The sequence below is a fragment of the Heloderma suspectum genome, chromosome 3, assembly GCF_057233095.1.
Source record: "Heloderma suspectum isolate Gila_16-S chromosome 3, 16-S_ref, whole genome shotgun sequence".
In the NCBI taxonomy this organism is placed as follows: domain Eukaryota; kingdom Metazoa; phylum Chordata; class Lepidosauria; order Squamata; family Helodermatidae; genus Heloderma; species Heloderma suspectum.
Window position 1 is genome coordinate 272,678,800 of NC_139460.1, and position 18,331 is coordinate 272,697,130.

Here is an 18,331-nt window from a genome sequence, read left to right on the forward strand (position 1 = left end):
CCAGCATGACTATAGACCAGTCCATCTAGAGGGTGCCAGGTTGGGAAAGGCTGGCTTGCACCATATGTACCCATCTGTCCTTTCAGCTGCTGTTGAATTACAAGGAAGCTCTATGTTTACAAGATATGGGCGTAACTCATGCCAAAAATTCTGTGCTCATATCATGCTCCTTTTCTTCCCCCACTGCCTTTCATGGCGGTAGTACTTGTCAGGGAGTCCTAAACATGAATCTGAAGAATTATTGTTTAGAATAGCCCTACATCGTTGGTTTGGGAGATGGAGAGAGTTTGGAATATCTGGTTTTTTGGTTGGGTGTGACTCTTTCTCTATGAGATCACCTGAGCCCATTGTCTCAGTGCTGTTGCAAGAAGGGAGAAATAGAGGCCTAGTTATCACAGAGATGGCTAACCTATGCTTGGGCTATGCCACTTCAGACTGGAAGTGGCGGTTTGCATGACGGAATGTTCTTCATATTTCTTTTTCAAAAATCCTACATAGAGGACTATCATATTAGGGAGAGAAATAGGCTAAAACCATTCTCCCTATCCACTAATTTTGTGTGTAGACGGAATATTTATTTATTTATTTATTACATTTCTATACTACCCAATAGCCAAAGCCGTTGCACAGTATAAATAAAATGAATAAATATTTTTGTATGGAGGGGCACTCAGTCCTGTGATACCTCATCACACATATACCTGGAGCCTGAAAGAGTACAGCTGAGATACATTTTACCATCTCAGTTTCAGCCTCAGACCAGAGACTGATATGTGCAGGTGGGGAAAGGGCATGAGGAAATGGGTCCATCCTACCTCAGAGAGTTTCTGGGAAGTCAGAATCACTGAGAATATAAATACTTGCATTGTCTTTCTCGCCATTTCATGGTTTTTCTCACCTGTAGGCATTGTCAGAAGGACATAGACTGGGATGTTAATTTCGTTCTGGAAGGCCATCGGAATGGCTTTGGAGCCAAAGGTCCCAAAGAGCTTGCTGCCGAGGAACTGATTGAGAAGTCAGCAGAAGGAGACTATAATAGAGTTTATGAGCTTCTCAGGGACAACCTGGTCCACCCAGACATAGCGGATGTGCATGGATATACTGCCCTTGCTGCTGCTGCTGTAAGACTCAAAATCTTGCTATGTATTATTCTGACTTAAGGCAAAATAGGCCACATTTAATTTTCTCTTCCCTACTGTGTCAGTATTCCTCTCCTTTAATAGTAACTTGAAAAAAATGAGGATAAACTTCACAATAGCAGTTGTAAACATGAGTAGCACGTTAAGGGCAAGTCTTCTACTGAGCAACATGAAATCTTATCTGTACGTGTACACACATACACATCTGCTGAGTTAAATCCACAACTTCAAGCTCTTTTCAAATTGGGGTTTTAAAAGAATACTAGGATTAAGAAAATTGTTTTATTTATATATGAAAATAACTCCCAGTTTTCTTGTGCAGCTGAATTACCAGGATGACATCATCAACCTTCTTCTTGATAGTGGGGCTGATGTGAATAAATGCAGCGATGAAGGATTATCAGCTCTATCTATGAGCATTATTCATTATTTCCCAGCAGAATCATTTCAGTCCAATATTGCTGAAAGGAACATTAGTAGAAGAGAGGTCAGTCCTTCATAAATCTGTAAGTTTGAAATACAGTTCCATGAAGTCCATAATAGTTTCAATTTCTTTTACAGTTGCTTCAAATTTATGCCATTTACTTGCTTCGTTGTTGTTCAGTCGTGTCTGACTCTTCGTGACCCCATGGATCATAGCACGCCAGGCCTTCCTGTCCTCCGCTCTCTCCCAGTCAGTGCTCAAGTTCATATTCATTGCATTGGTGATGCTATCTAGCCATCTCATCCTCTGCTGTCCCCTTCTCCTTTTGCCTTCAGTCTTCCCCAGCATCAGGGTCTTTTCCAGTGAGTTTTCTCTTCGCATTAGGTGGGCAAAATATTTGAGCTTCAGTTTCAGTATCTGTCCTTCCAATGAGCAGTCAGGGTTGATTTCCTTTAGGGTGGACTGATTTGACCTCCTTGCAGTCCAGGGGACTCGTAAGAGTCTTCTCCAGCACCACAGTTCGAAAGCATCAATTCTTCGGCACTCAGCTCTCACTGCCATACATTACTACTGGGAAAACCATAGGTTTGATTATACAGACCTTTGTCGGCAAGGTGATGTCTCTGCCTCTTACTATGCTGTCTAGGTTTGCCATAGCTTTCCTCCCAAGAAGCAAGCGTCTTTTAATTTCATGGCTACAGTCACCATCTGCGGTGATCTTGGAGCCCAAGAAAGTAAAATCTGTCACTGCTTCCATTTCTTCCCCTTCTATATGCCAGGAAGTGATGGGGGCAGATGCCATGATCTTCGTTTTTTTAATGTTGAGTTTCAAACCAGCTTTTGCACTCTCCTCTTTCACCCTCAACAAGAGGCTCTTGAGATCCTCTTCGCTTTCTGCCATTAGGGTGGTATCGTCTGCGTATCGGAGGTTGTTGGTAATTCTCCCGGCAATCTTAATTCCGACCTGTGATTCATCCAACCCGGCGTTTCTCATGATGTACTCTGCATATAAGTTAAATAAGCAGGGCGACAATATGCAGCCTTGTTGTACTCCTTTCCCAATTTTGAACCACTCGGTTGTTCCATGTCTGGTTCTTACTGTTGCTTCTTGACCCTCGTACAGGTTTCTCAGGAGACAGGTAAGGTGTTCTGGTATTCCCATCTCTTTCAGAATTTGCCAGAGTTTGTTGTGATCCACACAATCAAAGGCTTTAGCGTAGTCAATGAAGCAGAAAGAGATGTTTTTCTGGAATTCTCTTGCTTTCTCCATGATCCAGCGAATGTTGGCGATTTGATCTCTAATTTATCACACTGCAAGACAGAGCATCAGAAATCATGCTTTGCTTTGCAAATGGGGTTGAACTAGTTGCCCCTGTGACCCTAGTGTTAGGAGTGGTGTTGAGCACAATATTATGGTTATGCTCTGTATAAACTCTTGTGTCCCTATTTTCAGTTGTTATAATGTGCTCTATGTGGGCTTGGTCATGAAGATGGTTCAGAAACTTCAATCTGTGGAATGCCGCTGCTTCAGTGATAAAGGGCATAAGTCAGTATAGTCCTATTACAACAAAATTGAAAGAACTAGATTGGTTACCATTTTGTCTTGTTCCCAGGCCCAATGGAAGGTGTTAGTTTTTATCTTTAAAACCCTAATACCTCCTCCCATATGAGCCTCCGTGAAGATTAAGATTGGTTGGTGAGGTCCTGTTCCAAATACCATCTTATTTGGATGCCACATTGGTATCCAAAAGTAGGAGCAGGTCTTTTCAGTGGTAGTCCCAGAGCTCCAGAACACCTTTCTGCGAACTGTCCATTTCCTCCACCTCCACTGATGTCATTCTGCAAACTAGTAAAGATGCTGCTGTTCTGGCTTGCTTTTTGGAGATAGTTCCTACAGATACTGGTGGGTCTGTTATGTATTTTCTGATATTTGTTATATTATTGAGTTTGGGATTTTAACTGCTTCTAGCTGTTTCATTTATGATTTTATGTGTATGCCACTTTGAGAACAGTTATTGAAAAATGGTACCCAATTCCATAAGTGTGCACATCTACATGTTTGTCTACTTGGTTTGATGAAGTTTTTGTGATTATTTTTTACTGTTTTGTTTTTCGTAATAAAATAGAATAAATTCCAATAAATCTGGATTATTACCTTATCTTGCATATACTAGAATAAGACAAAAGATGAAGATCTTTTCTAGGAGTAATTTTCTCTGCAGTCAAGGAATAGCTTGTGATGAAAAACTAAAAGCAGATTTGAAGGACGAGTACATGTGTGTCTTGAGAACCATGCTGGCTGGGGCATGCTGGGAGTTGTAGGACTTTTTTCTGTCTAAACATGCATAGGATAGCACCCTAAATTGGGGGATTCTTCCAACTTTATAAGGTGGTGGCTCATTTTAAAAATGAAAGCAAGCTAGAAATAGGGAAAGGAAGCCAAAAGCAAGCCTTCAGTGAGGAGCAATTCAGTAGCAGGGATGGACATGTGTGCTCTAGGCTTTTAGGATGGAAGGTAACATTTTAAATTGTTGTGCAGGGCTATCACTGCCAAAAGGCCAGAAATTTGAGATATGATTCTCAAAAGTCGGTGTGATTTTGCCCCCTCCCCCCATATGAAACTGATGCACCAGCTGCTTTATTTTTTCAGCATACCCATTATATCTAAGCATTGCTTTAAAAGTGTACATGACTTTTCACTGTACATACTTTTACAATGCTCAGTAAGGGGCAGTTTTTACCTAGGTAGCTCTCTATCAGTTTTAAAACACTCTATTTCAGTTCCTCGTAGTTGTCATTAAAATCGTAGACTTATAATGGCAGTTTTTTACCCTGATGGTTCAGAAGCTAGAAAGGTCTTTATGTTAGATTTCTGTATTTTTTGGAGTTCCCTGTCCTGCCACATGGTCCCATTTGTCCTGTTGCTCATTACTGATGGATCCCTGAGAGCTCCTTCATAGGTAAAGTAAAGGTACACAGCCAGTACATGCTTTGAAATTCAGAATTTTATCTATAATGAAAAAAATCTCTAGTAATGTCAGCATTGCCCCTCTCATGTTGCATGCATAGGAGCAAACTCATTTACTTCTGTGTAAGAATTGAGGAGCAGCCATTGCCACTTACAACAACTGGATATCTTTGTCCCTTACAAGTAGCTGACCATAATCTAGTGAGTGGTATAAATGGTAAGTACACTGCCTTATGTTCCATGGAAGAAAGGCAGATATAAATTAAATAAATGAATGACTTGGATTCCTGCATTGAGCAGGGGGTTGGACTTGATGGTCTTATACGCCCCTTCCAACCCTACTATTCTATGATTCTGTGAATGAACAGAATGCAGTGTATTGTTTGACAGTACTTTTGTGTAAAATTCTGAAAGAAAATAGCCCAGATCAACCTTTTTACTATTTTGCATGAAAATCCAGTAGTGTTGGCGTGAATGTGTATGTGTTAAAACAGATCCAGATAATCCAGTGCTTCCATGTCAGGGCACAGCCATCCATTTTTGGAAACAGTTATGTCCTAGGCTTTTTGTTTTATGTAGGTACCAGAAGCCATAGAAGAAATATCTACAGGTTCTATACCATTTTCACAGTTGGAGGAATCTCGGCCATCTCAAGCGAGTACAGAAATCAAAATATCCTCAACTGCCACCCATGCATCACCTGCTGAACTCTCTACTGAAAAGGCAGAATTTGGTATGGATGTTGAGGCTAGGTCATCGGAGGATACAGAGTACACTGCTGGAAGAAAGAGCTCTGGGACTATTTGTGGTGTTTACAATTTCAAGATTAAGGTTTCTCCAGAAACCATGCAACGTGGTGCCATTGTTCTTAGCCACCATATGTTAAAAGTATCTGGCTTACCTGACAATGAGGAGATCAGTCAGCATGAAGGCCCTCTGAGAAGAATGGCAGTATCAATAACAGAGTAAGTGACTGTAGAAGAACACAGAGCAACCGTCTGCAGCCAGTGACTGCATTAGTATTGGTGTCTGGGCCCTCCTCAGGGTGGATAGTTTACACAGAGAAGCTATTAGATTCTACAGTGAAGAACCTTCTCTGAAGATTTGTTCTTCTCAGAAGAAACACTGAAGGTCTTCACATGGTGTCTCTGAAACTATTCAGAGTTTGAGATGGGGCAGTAGTCTGCAGCAGTGGTGTATGTGGAGTGGTGGAGGAATGCTCGATCGGGCAGTTGTTGAACAGTGACAGAGAGAGCCCGTGTTTGTGCCACTAGAGGAGTAGTTTCAGTCCTGTGAAAAGGACCTAGTGACACCTGCTGAATTCATGTAAAAGCTCTTGCAGTAAGGGAATCACCCCCACCCCACCACCTCTGTAAAAGTGTTGTCTTCTTGAAACTGGATGTGAAACATAGATCGGGCTGAGATAATGCCTCCAGTCAACATCAGGGTCACTCATGATTTTGAGTGAGGATAAAAAAGCTGCTATATTCACTAGTGGCGTCTTGTTCAGTCTTGTGCAGAATTCCAGAGATTTGTGCATGTCCAGGAAGCTGCTGTGTTAGTGGTGCTCCCTTCCTGGGCCCCTCTGTTCACTGGTGAAAGAGAGAGATTCAGGTGCTCCCTTCTCCCCTTTCTCCCTCTGACATCCAAATGCTCAGTGGAGGGGAAAAGGAGCACTTGGGCTTCCTTCTCATTTACTGGCTGGGAGAGGTGGACAATGTTTATATCTAGACATGGCTGCAAATTTTTATTAGCCCAATTACTGCTCTGAGTTCTTAAAAAGCACATAAAACCAACACTTTGCACAAAACGTAGCCCTGTATTTCTGAACTGTATTTCAAATCTCAAAGTGACAAAAAAAAATGCAAGTTGGGGGTGCTGGTGACAGCTGTGTAAGGAAGGGAGTTGTGTTGTGCTAGTTGTTGAGTTTATTAGCATTTAAAATGCTTCAGCCAAATGCAAAACAGGCATTTTGCTGTTGTAAGAGAAGCTTTGAAGTAGGTGGCTTGATGAAAGATAGCAGATTACACTTGTTACACTTTACGGCAATAATATTCTTGCAACTGTTCGTACGACTTGTAGAACAACTGCTACAGTTCAGGGAAGTTTTGAAAGCTACTAAAGAGCTTAAGCCATCACTGTGAATTTCAGGTCTCTAATCATACCAAGAGACTTGTTTCCTGGTTCTCACTGCTATCACAATTTAGCTGAGTGATTCCCCTCCAGTTCTTACATTGAGTGTGGTCCAGAGGTATCCATATTGTCCAGCATAAAATATAAACTATACCTTCCTAGCATCAGGCATGCAAGTTAGACTCTTATCTATCATCAAGTATAGTTGAAGAACATCCCCACTCCCAGGATTAGCAGATGAACTATATCTGGTTGAATGACCAGGATTGTTATTGTTGTTGTTGTTCAGTTGTTCAGTCGTGTCCGACTCTTCGTGACCCCATGGACCATAGCATGCCAGGCCTTCCTGTCCTGTGCTCTCTCCCGCAGCGTGCTCAAGTTCATATTCATTGCATCGGTGATGCTATCTAGCCATCTCATCCTCTGCCGTCCCCTTCTCCTTTTGCCTTCAGTCTTTCTCAGCATCAGGGTCTTTTCCAGAGAGTTTTCTCTTCGCATTAGGTGGCCAAAATATTTGAGCTTCAGTTTCAGTATCTGTCCTTCCAATGAGCAGTCAGGGTTGATTTCCTTTAGGATTGACTGATTTGACCTCCTTGCAGTCCAGGGGACTCGTAAGAGTCTTCTCCAGCACCACAGTTCGAAAGCAGGATATGACCAGGATATATAATTCCAAATCACCTCCAGATTCAGTATTAGAAACATTAACCTTCTCAAAGGTTATAACAATTGACAGAGCTCTGTTTTTTGCTGGTTTCTAGGCAGAAAAAGAGACTGGCTACAATCAAAGTACTCCTAAGAAGAGGTGCTGATCCCAATATGTGCAGTACTCCTATGTATGTCCTCTTCTTTGCTGTTAAAGCTGCAGATCCCAAAGTAGTGAAAATACTCCTGGAAGCTGGAGCAAGGACTGATATACGACTTCCAACCAGGGTAGGAACACCTTGTTCATGTGTGATAATTCTCAATAAAAAAAAAAACCCTGTAGAATTTCAGTTAGTTACTGGACTGGTGATGTGAATACTCTGTTACAAATTTAGTGTCCTGTGCAAGCCTGCACAACTTGTGACCACCAGCTCAAACGTAGCTCACCAGCCATGAATGGTGGCCTACCAGGTACCTGCCCAATCCCTGTTTTTGCAGTTGGAGGCAAGAAGCAAAAACAGGAGGTTTATTGAGCCCCTGGTGTGTCTGGTTTGGTGAGTCACAAGTTGTGTAGTTCTGGATTTGTGAAATACTTGACTTTCAGACTCAGCTTTGGGGTTTCAAAGGGGCCATTGCAATGAAACTGTTGAACTGAACTATTAAAATACTTTCCCCTAAAAGTAGATCTTTAAAAACACATCTATTATTGGAATACATAACAGCAGCATTTCTAGCTCTTTAAAAAGGCAGAGGCATGTTTAAAGCGTACTTTATTCATTTTGATTTTTGCTCCAAGCCTAAATAAAAACAAACTTGCAAACAAAGTGGTCCATTTATTTATTTTATTTATTATTAAATTTATTAATCGCCCATCTGGCTGGTCACCCAGCCACTCTGGGCGATATACAACATACAATAAAAACAGTTTAAAACAATAAAATTCTACAATAAAAACATTTTCTAAAATACCCTAACCCACCCCAAATGCCTGCCTGAACAGCCACGTTTTTAATGCATGACGGAAGCTCATTAAAGAGGGGGCATGACGGAGTTCCCTAGGGAGGGAGTTCCACAGAGTGGGGGCCACCACAGAAAAGGCCCTCTCCCTCGTCCCCACCAGTCTAGCTGTCCTGGCTGATGGGACAGAGAGAAGGCCATCCGAGGCTGATCTTGTTAAGCGGCCTGTCTGGTGCTGCTGGAGGCGCTCCTTAAGATAGGCTGGGCCGGAACCATATAGGGTTTTAAAGGTCAAAACCAACACCTTGAATTTGGCCTGGAAAACAACTGGTAACCAGTGCAACTCCTTCAGCGCTGGAGTGATGTGATCTCGCCGGTGGCTGCCTTTAATCAAGCGAGCCACCGGGTTCTGTACCAGCTGCAGTTTCCGAACCGTCTTCAAGGGTAACCCCACGTAGAGCACATTACAGTAGTCTAAACGAGAGGAGACCAGGGCATGTACTACCGATGGGAGCGGATGGTCGGGAAGGAAGGGGCGCAGCCGCCGTCTCAGATGGAGTTGATACAGCGCTGTCCGGCTCACAGCTGACACCTGAGCCTCCATGGACAGCTGGGAGTCCAAAATGACCCCCAGGCTGCAGACCTGGTCTTTCAAGGGTAGCCGTACCCCATTCAACACCAGGTCAGCATCCCCCAGCCTCCTCTTGTCTCCCACCAAAAGTACCTCGGTCTTGTCAGGGTTCAGCTTCAGCCTATTCCTCCCCATCCAGCCACTCACCGTCTCCAGACATTTGGACAGGGATTCTACGGCCAACCTTGGTGAAGATTTAAACGAGAGGTAGAGGTAGAGGTCCATGGTGTCCTGTATTAATAAAGAAGTGAAGCATGCCCATTTTATTGTGCTGTTCATTGCAGTCCAATTGCAACTGATCAATCAGTTCATGTGATAAACCTTTTGGGTTGCAATCCTATGAACATAGCGGGGATGTATAGAATTGTGCTGTGCATCTGCCTTTCTTTAAATATTTTTCAGTGCAGAAGAAAAGCATTTTTACTGATTGTAACTAGTTTGTGACGTATTTGCCATCTCTGGACATTCACTCTAGGAGAGTGATATTTAAGGGCAATTTAGTTATTTTCAGTCTCCAGCAAAGGAGATCGTTACCTTGTCGTGGTGCTGGAGCTTGAGCACCTCAATGACGTCATGAGCTAAACCGTGAAGGGACACCCAAGATGGGAAGGTCATGGCAGAGAGGTCTGACTAAATGTGATCCCTGGGGAAGGAAATGGCAACCCACCCCAGTATTCTTGCCATGAAAACTAAATGGATCAGTACACCCAGAGATATGTCGGTATACCATCGGAAGATGGGACTCCCAGGTCGGAAGATGGTCAAAATGCTACTGGGGAGGAACAGAGGATAAGTTCAATTAGCCCCAGATGTGATGACGCAGCTAGCTCAAAGCCGAAAGGAAGCCTAGCAGCCGATGGTGCTGGTGGTGAACGACAAATCCGATGTTCTAAAGATCAACAAACCATAGGAACCTGGAATGTAAGATCTATGAGCCAGGGCAAATTGGATGTGGTTATTGGGGAGATGTCAAGATTAAATATAGACATTTTGGGTGTCACCGAACTGAAATGGACTGGAATGGGCCACTTCGCATCAAATGACCACCAGATCTACTACTGTGGGCAAGAACACCACAGAAGAAATGGAGTAGCCTTCATAATTAATAATAAAGTGGCTAAAGCAGTGCTTGGATACAATCCAAAAAATGACAGAATAATCTCAATTCGAATTCAGGGTAAGCCATTTAACATCACAGTGATCCAAATATATGCCCCAACCACAGATGCTGAAGAAGCAGAAGTAGATCAGTTCTGTGAGGATCTGCAGCACCTACTGGATAGTATGCCAAAAAAAAAAATGTTATTTTCATTACAGGAGACTGGAATGCTAAGGTGGGTAGTCAAACGACACCTGGAATTACAGGCAGGCATGGTCTGGGAGAACAAAATGAAGCAGGACATAGGCTGATAGAATTTTGCCAAGACAACTCACTGTGCATAACAAACACTTTCTTCCAACAACCTAAGAGACGACTTTATACATGGACTTCACCAGACAGTCGACACCGAAATCAGATTGACTACATCCTTTGTAGCCAAAGGTGGCGGACATCTATGCAGTTGGTAAAAACAAGACCTGGAGCTGATTGTAGATCAGATCACGAACTTATTGCACAATTTAGAATCAGACTAAAGAGAATAGGGAAGACCCACAGATCAGTTAGATATGAGCTCACGAATATTCCTAATGAATACGCAGTGGAGGTGAAGAATAGATTTAAGGGACTAGATTTAGTAGATAGGGTCCCGGAAGAACTATGGACAGAAGTTCCCAACATTGTTCAGGAGGCGGCAACAGAAAACGTCCGAAAAAAAGAAAACCAAGAAGACAAGATGGCTGTGTGCTGAGACACTGGAAGCAGCCCAAGAAAGAAGGAAAGCAAAAGGCAACAGTGATAGGGGGAGATATGCCCAATTAAATGCAAAATTCCAGAGGTTAGCCAGAAGAGATAAGGAATTATTTTTAAACAAGCAATGCACAGAAGTGGAAGAAGATAATAGACTAGGAAGGACAAGAGACCTCTTCCAGAAAATTAGAAACATTGGAGGTAAATTCCAGGCAACAATGGGTATGATCAAAAACAAAGATGGCAAGGACCTAACAGAAGCAGAAGAGATGAAGAAAAGGTGGCAAGAATATACGGAAGATCTGTATAGGAAGGATAACAACATCGGGGATAGATTTGACCGTGTGGTCAGTGAGCTAGAGCCAGACATCCTGAAGAGTGAGGTTGAATGGGCCTTAAGAAGCATTGCTAATAACAAGGCAGCAGGAGATGATGGTATCCCAGCTGAACTGTTTAAAATCTTGCAAGATGATGCTGTCAAGGTGATGCATGCCATATGCCAGCAAATTTGGAAAACACAAGAATGGCCAACAGATTGGAAAAAATCAACTTATATCCCCATACCAAAAAAGGGAAGCACCAAAGAATGTTCAAACTATCGAACAGTGGCACTTATTTCACATGCCAGTAAGGTAATGCTCAAGATCTTGCAAGGTAGACTCCAGCAATTCATGGAACAAGAATTGCCAGATGTACAAGCTGGGTTTTGAAAAGGCAGAGGAACTAGAGACCAAATTGCCAATATCCGCTGGATAATGGAGAAAGCCAGGGAGTTTCAGAAAAACATCTATTTCTGTTTTATTGACTATTCTAAAGCCGTTGACTGTGTGGATCATCACAAATTGTGGCAAGTCCTTGGTGGTATGGGGATACCAAGTCATCTTGTCTGCCTCCTGAGGAATCTGTATAATGACCAAGTAGCAACGGTAAGAACAGACCATGAAACAATGGACTGGTTTAAGATTGGGAAAGGAGTACGGCAGGGTTGTATACTCTCACCCTACCTATTCAACCTGTACGCAGAACACATCATGCGATGTGCTGGGCTTGATGAAGCCAAGGCTGGAGTTAAAATCGCTGGATGATACCACTTTGATGGCTGAAAGTGAGGAGGCGCTGAGGAACCTCATGACGAAGGTGAAAGAAGAAAGTGCAAAAGCTGGGTTGCAGTTCAACCTCAAAAAAACCAAGATTATGGCAACCAGCTTGATTGATAAGTGGCAAATAGAGGGAGAAAACGTGGAGGCAGTGACAGACTTTGTCTTTCTAGGCGCAAAGATTACTGCAGACGCTGACTGCAGCCAGGAAATCAGAAGACGTTTACTTCTTGGGAGGACAGCAATGACAAATCTTGATAAAATAGTGAAGAGCAGAGACATCACACTGACAACAAAGGTCCGCATAGTTAAAGCAGTGGTATTTCCCGTAGTAACCTATGGCTGCGAGAGCTGGACCATAAGGAAGGCTGAGCGAAGGAAGATAGATGCTTTTGAACTGTGGTGCTGGAGGAAAATTCTGAGAGTGCCTTGGACTGCAAGAAGATCAAACCAGTCCATACTCCAGGAAATAAAGCCAGACTGCTCACTTGAGGGAATGATATTAAAGGCAAAACTGAAGTACTTTGGCTACATCAGGAGAAGACAGGATACCCTGGAGAAGATGCTGATGCTCGGGAAAGTGGAAGGCAAAAGGAAGAGGGGCCGACTAAGGGCAAGATGGATGGATGATATTCTGGAGGTGACGGTCTCGACCTTGGGAGAGCTGGGGGTGGCAAGGGCTGACAGGAAGCTCTGGCATGGGCTGGTCAAGGAAGTCACAAAGAGTCGGAAGCGATTGACTGAATAAACAACAAAAGTTATTGTCAGTATGGAAAATTGATATGAACTGTGATGTCCACTATGCATTGAGCTTGACCAAATTCTCTTGACTCCTCAGCTGATCTTGGACTGTGGGTGCTATAATGATATGGCGGGCATGAGGTGAAGCTCTTCTCTTTCACAAATCTAGTGGCAGAGAATATTCCCAAAGATAGGGTCAGACTGGATGTGTGGACATGCTGCTTTGATTAGGGATGTATGAAAGTGACTTACCTTTCGTGGATTATGTTGATGGGGGGGGAGGCATTCCGTCCCTCCCCCCAGAATCCTGGACGGGGGGGGAGGCAATCCGTTCCTCCCCCCCGGAATCCTCGATGGCCGGCTGTGCTCGGTGGCAGCTCTGCGGAGCAGCCGGCAAGGCCCAGCCCAGCCCAGCCCAGCCCAGAGCCGTCCGCAGCCGGATTTCCGACTGCGTAGGGCTCTGAGAAAAAGAATAAAACAAAACCGCATACGCAAATGGCGGCGGCTATGGCCGCCGCCATTTGTGTTCCTTATTTTTGGCCGTCTGAATCTACGTAAATATTTACGTAGACTATGATGGCGAATCAAAAAGGGACGCAAATAGTGCCCGCTACGCTATTTGCGGTCCCCTTTATTTTCGCCATCATAGTCTATGTAAATATTTACATAGACTAAGACGGCCAAAAATAAGGAACGCAAATTTGCGTACGCATTTTTTTTTTTAAAACCCACCCAGCCATGATAGGCTACGTAAAGATTTACGTAGCCTATCACGTCATGTTTCTTTTTTTTTAAACCCAGCCATGATAGGCTACGTAAATCTTTACGTAGCCTATCACGTCTTTTTTTTTTTTTTAACAAGACTGGAAATGGTGGCGGCGGCAGCCGGTCGGAAGACCAGCCGCCACAGCCGCTGCCGCTGCAGCCGCCGGCGGAGCCGCCGCCGCCCGGAAGATCTGCCCCAGGTAAGTCTCGTCCCGGGGGCAATCCACGGGGGGGGGGGCGGGGGGGCAGGCCGTTCCGCCACGGAGTTCGGGGGGCCGAATGCACTGGCATTCGGCCTCACCGAGATCCGTGGCGGAATTCTCTGACATCCCTAGCTTTGATATAGAGTCTACGGAACAGAAACTTGTTGTTAATAATCCACCTTGCCTGGAATGTTTTTGACCATGTAGTGGTGGTTGATTTTGAGTGCAGTTAATCAAAGTGTTTGTCTTCTTAAAATACATGCCTCAGATGATAATGCTGCCTGCAACTTAGTTGTCTTTAATTTTAATCCCTAGATCTTAGCATAAATTGTACATATACCCCACTGAAAGCTGGAATGTCACACTGCCATAATATAACATGCTAGTGAAATATTTGTGTGACTTGTGATTGTGGGGGATTGGGGTAAATATGACTTGTAATTAATCATGCTGCTGCTCCATTTTACCTTTTTTGTATTGCTTTTACTGTTATTTGTAATTGAAATTGTTTTTAGTAGCATATTTTAAGCAGTGATTTTAATATTGTTATAAGTATATAAACTGCTTCCCCTTCATGGATCACTGCCTTGTTGTGGCAAAGGGCTTGCGTAACTCAGTGAAGCCATAAGCTATGCCGTGCAGGGCCACCCAAGATGGACAGGTCATGGCAGAGAGTTCTGACAAAATGTGGTCCACTGGAGAAGGAAATGGCAACCCACTCCAGTATTCTTGCCAAGAAAACCCCATGGAACGTATCACAAGGCTAAAAGATATGATGCCAGAAGATGAGCCCCTCAGGTTGGAAGGTGTCCAATATACTACTGGGGAAGAGCAGAGGGAATTTCCAAGTAGCGCCAGAAAGAGTGAAGCGGCTGGGCCAAAGCCGAAAGGACACTCAGCTGTGGATGTGTCTGGTGGGGAAAAGAAAGTCCGATGCTGTAAAGAACAATATTGTTTAGGAACCTGGAATGTCAGATCAATGAATCAAGGTAAGCTGGAGGTGGTCAAACATGAGATGGCAAGACTGAACATCGACATCTTGGGAATCAGCGAACTAAAATGGACAAGCATGGGCGAATTGAATTCAGGTGACCATTATATCTACTACTGTGGGCAAGAATCCCTTAGAAGAAATGGAGTAGCACTCATAGTCAAGAAAAGGGTGGGAAAAGCAGTACTGGGGTACAATCTCAAAAACGATAGAATGATCTCAGTACGAATCCAAGGCAACATTCAACATCACAGTAATTCAAGTCTATGCCCCAACCACTGAGGCCAAAGAAGCTGAGGTTGATCGGTTCTATGAAGACATACAACACCTTCTAGAACTAACACCAAAAAAAGATGTCCTCTTCATCATAGGGGATTGGAATGCTAAAGTAGGAAGTCAAGAAATCACCGGGATAACAGGCAGGCATGGCCTTGGTGTACAAAATGAAGCAGGACAAAGGCTCAGAGTTTTGCCAAGAGAACACGCTGATCATAGCAAACACTCTTTTCCAACAGCACAAGAGGCGACTCTACACATGGACATCACCAGATGGTCAATATCGAAATCAGATTGATTATGTACTTTGCAGCCAAAGGTGGAGAAGCTCCATACAGTCAGTAAAAACAAGACCTGGAGCTGACTGTGGCTCAGATCATGAGCTGCTTCTTGCAAAATTTCGGCTTAAATTGAAGAACGTAGGGACAACCACTAAACCATTCAGGAATATACAGTGGAGGTGAGGAATAGATTTAAGGGATTAGACCTGATAGACAGAGTGCCTGAGGAACTATTGACGGAGGTCCGTAACATTGTTCAGGAGGCAGCAACGAAATCCATCCCAAAGAAAAAGCAATGCAAGAAAGCCAAGTGGCTGTCTGATGAGGCTTTACAAGTAGCTGAGGAAAGAAGGGAAGCGAAAAGCAAGGGAGAAAGGGGAAGATATATCCAACTGAATGCAGATTTCCAGAGAATAGCAAGGAGAGACAAGAAGGCCTTCTTAAATGAACAATGCAAAGAAATCGAGGAAAACAACAGAATGGGAAAGACTAGAGATCTTTTCAAGAAAATCGGAGATCTCAAGGGAACGTTTTGTGCAAAGACGAGCATGATAAAGGACAAAGAAGGCAGGAACCTGACAGAAGCAGATGAGATTAAGAAGAGGTGGAAAGAATACACAGAAGAACTATACAGGAAAGATCTTAATGTCCCTGATAGCCATGATAGTGCGGTCACTGAACATGAGTCGGACATCCTAGAGAGTGAAGTCAACTGGGCCTTAGGAAGCATTACTAACAACAAAGCTAGCAGAGATGACAGTATTCCAGCTGAGCTATTTAGAATCCTAAAAGATGATGCTGTTGAAGTGCTGCACTCAATATGCCAACAAATTTGGAACACTCAACAGTGGCTACAAGACTGGAAAAGGTCAGTTTACATTCCAATTCCAAAGAAGGGCAATGCCAAAGAGTGTTCAAACTACCATACAATTGCGCTCATTTCACATACCAGCAAGGTTATGCTCAAAATCCTACAAGCCAGGCTTCAGCAGCATGTGAACTGAGAAGTATAAGCTGGGTTTCGAAGAGGCAGAGGAACTAGAGATCAAATCGCCAACATTCGCTGGATCATGGAGAAAGCAAGAGAATTCCAGAAAAACGTCTATTTCTGCTTCATTGACTATGCTAAAGCCTTTGATTGTGTGGATCACAACAAACTGTGGCAAATTCCTAAAGAGATGGGAGTACCAGACCACCTTACCTGTCTCCTGAGAAACCTGTACAAGGGCCAAGAAGCAACGGTAAGAACCGGACATGGAACAACCGATTCGTTCAAAATTGGGAAAGGAGTACGACAAGGCTGTATATTGTCGCCCTGCTTATTTAATTTATATGCAGAGTACATCATGAGAAACGCTGGGTTGGATGAATCACAGGTCGGAATGAAGATTGCTGGGAGAATTATCAACAACCTCCGATACGCAGACGATACCACCCTAATGGTAGAGAGTGAAGAGGATCTAAAGAGCCTCTTGTTGAGGGTGAAAGTGAAGAGTGCAAAAGCTGGTTTGAAACTCAACATCAAAAAAAACAAAGATCATGGCATCTGGCCTCATCACTTCCTGGCATATAGAAGGGGAAGAAATGGAAGCAGTGACAGATTTTATTTCCTTGGACTCCAAGATCACCGCAGACGGTGACTGTAGCCATGAAATTAAAAGACGCTTGCTCCTTGGGAGGAAAGCTATGGCAAACCTAGACTGCATAGTAAGAAGCAGAGACATCACCTTGCCGACAAAGGTCCGCATAATCAAAGCTATGGTTTCCCCAGTAGCAACGTATGGCTGTGACAGCTGGACTATAAGGAAGGCTGAGCACCGAAGAATTGATGCCTTCGAACTGTGGTGCTGGAGAAGACTTTTACGAGTCCCCTGACTGCAAGGAGTTCATATCAGTCCATCCTAAAGGAAATCAACCCTGACTGCTCGTTGGAAGGACAGATACTGAAGCTGAAGCTCAAATATTTTGGCCACCTAATGCGAAGAGAAAACTCCTTGGAAAAGACCCTGACGCTGGGAAAGATAGAAGGCAAAAGGAGAAGGGGATGGCAGAGGATGAGATGGCTAGATAGCATCACCGATGCAATGAATATGAATTTGAGCACACTCCGGGAGAGAGCGGAGGACAGGAAGGCCTGGCATGCTATGGTCCATGGGGTCATGAAGAGTCAGACACGACTTAACGACTGAACAACAACAATATAAACTGCTTAAAGGTGTTGTTATATTAAGTGGTATTTAAGAATTTATTTACATCAATAAATAAAGCATTTGTTTTTCAGCTTAGAGGCATAGCCCCTCTTCATGTTGCTGCTGCCCTTCCTGGTGAAGAAGGAATTGAAATAACAGAATTACTACTTCATTCAGCTACAAACCCTGACATAAGGGCAGAAGATGAGGATGATGTATATAGGCTAGACAGGGCTACTATCAAGGTATGCCTGTATAACTCCGATGTCGTCTTTACAGGAGAGGAGTTGAGCAAGGAATTAACTTGTTCTTGGCAAAGTGGTGTGAAAAATAATTGCACTATAATATAATAACTGTACTGTTTATCCTGACATACTGCTCCTGGAAACAACATAATAAAAACTGGGGTCATACCAATATATATTTAGGAAGTGTAGTGGGTTCCAAACATATATACAGTGTTTTATAATTCTGACTGTTTATTTTCTGATTCTGAACTGCCCTGCTGCCTTGGGCAGGCAGGCAGGTGGTGGGCCTGACTACTAACATCTCCAGTTAAAAAGATAGCAGGGCTGGGAAATCTCAGTCCAAGACCTTGGAGGGCTAGTGCTAGTCAAAGTAGGTGGCACTGAGTTAGATGAAGCAACAGTCTGACTTGGTATAAGGCAGCTTCATATGTTCATAAGCACTGTGTAGTATGTGTATGGAGTACATGGGATGTAAATGCCTCTAAGGGATCCTTTAGGGAGGATAATTCTGGCATCACTCTGAGCCAGAGGTGCAAAAGTCTGGGCTGCAAGCAGCCCCTCAAACCCTGTCTGGCACCCCCCAGACAAAACCCTGGGGGGGGAAAGGAAAATTCACTGTAGGAACAGCCTCTGTTGTTCATGCCATGGAAGCCTTGTTCTTAGAGCATCCCTGGAATGTCCTAGGAAGCAGGGTTCAAAGGCTCCTGCCTGCTTCCTACGACACTCTAGGAACAGAGCTTCTCTGGCAGGAGCCATAGAGTCTGTTCCTAGAACATCTTTTCTCCTCCCCCCTCTGG

At 43.7% G+C, this 18,331-nt stretch overlaps 1 protein-coding gene across 1 annotated transcript in view; it reads left to right on the plus strand.

Moving 5' to 3' along the window:
- The window catches only part of ANKMY1 (ankyrin repeat and MYND domain containing 1), a 58,083-nt gene that overhangs the window by 13,097 nt on the left and 26,655 nt on the right, over positions 1-18,331 (plus strand). The window contains exons 5-9 of the mRNA XM_084845678.1: positions 905-1,121; positions 1,462-1,626; positions 5,111-5,496; positions 7,423-7,594; positions 17,379-17,531. Of these exons, the coding sequence (XP_084701804.1) occupies positions 905-1,121; positions 1,462-1,626; positions 5,111-5,496; positions 7,423-7,594; positions 17,379-17,531 (1,093 nt within the window). The remainder of the gene's footprint in view (positions 1-904; positions 1,122-1,461; positions 1,627-5,110; positions 5,497-7,422; positions 7,595-17,378; positions 17,532-18,331) is intronic.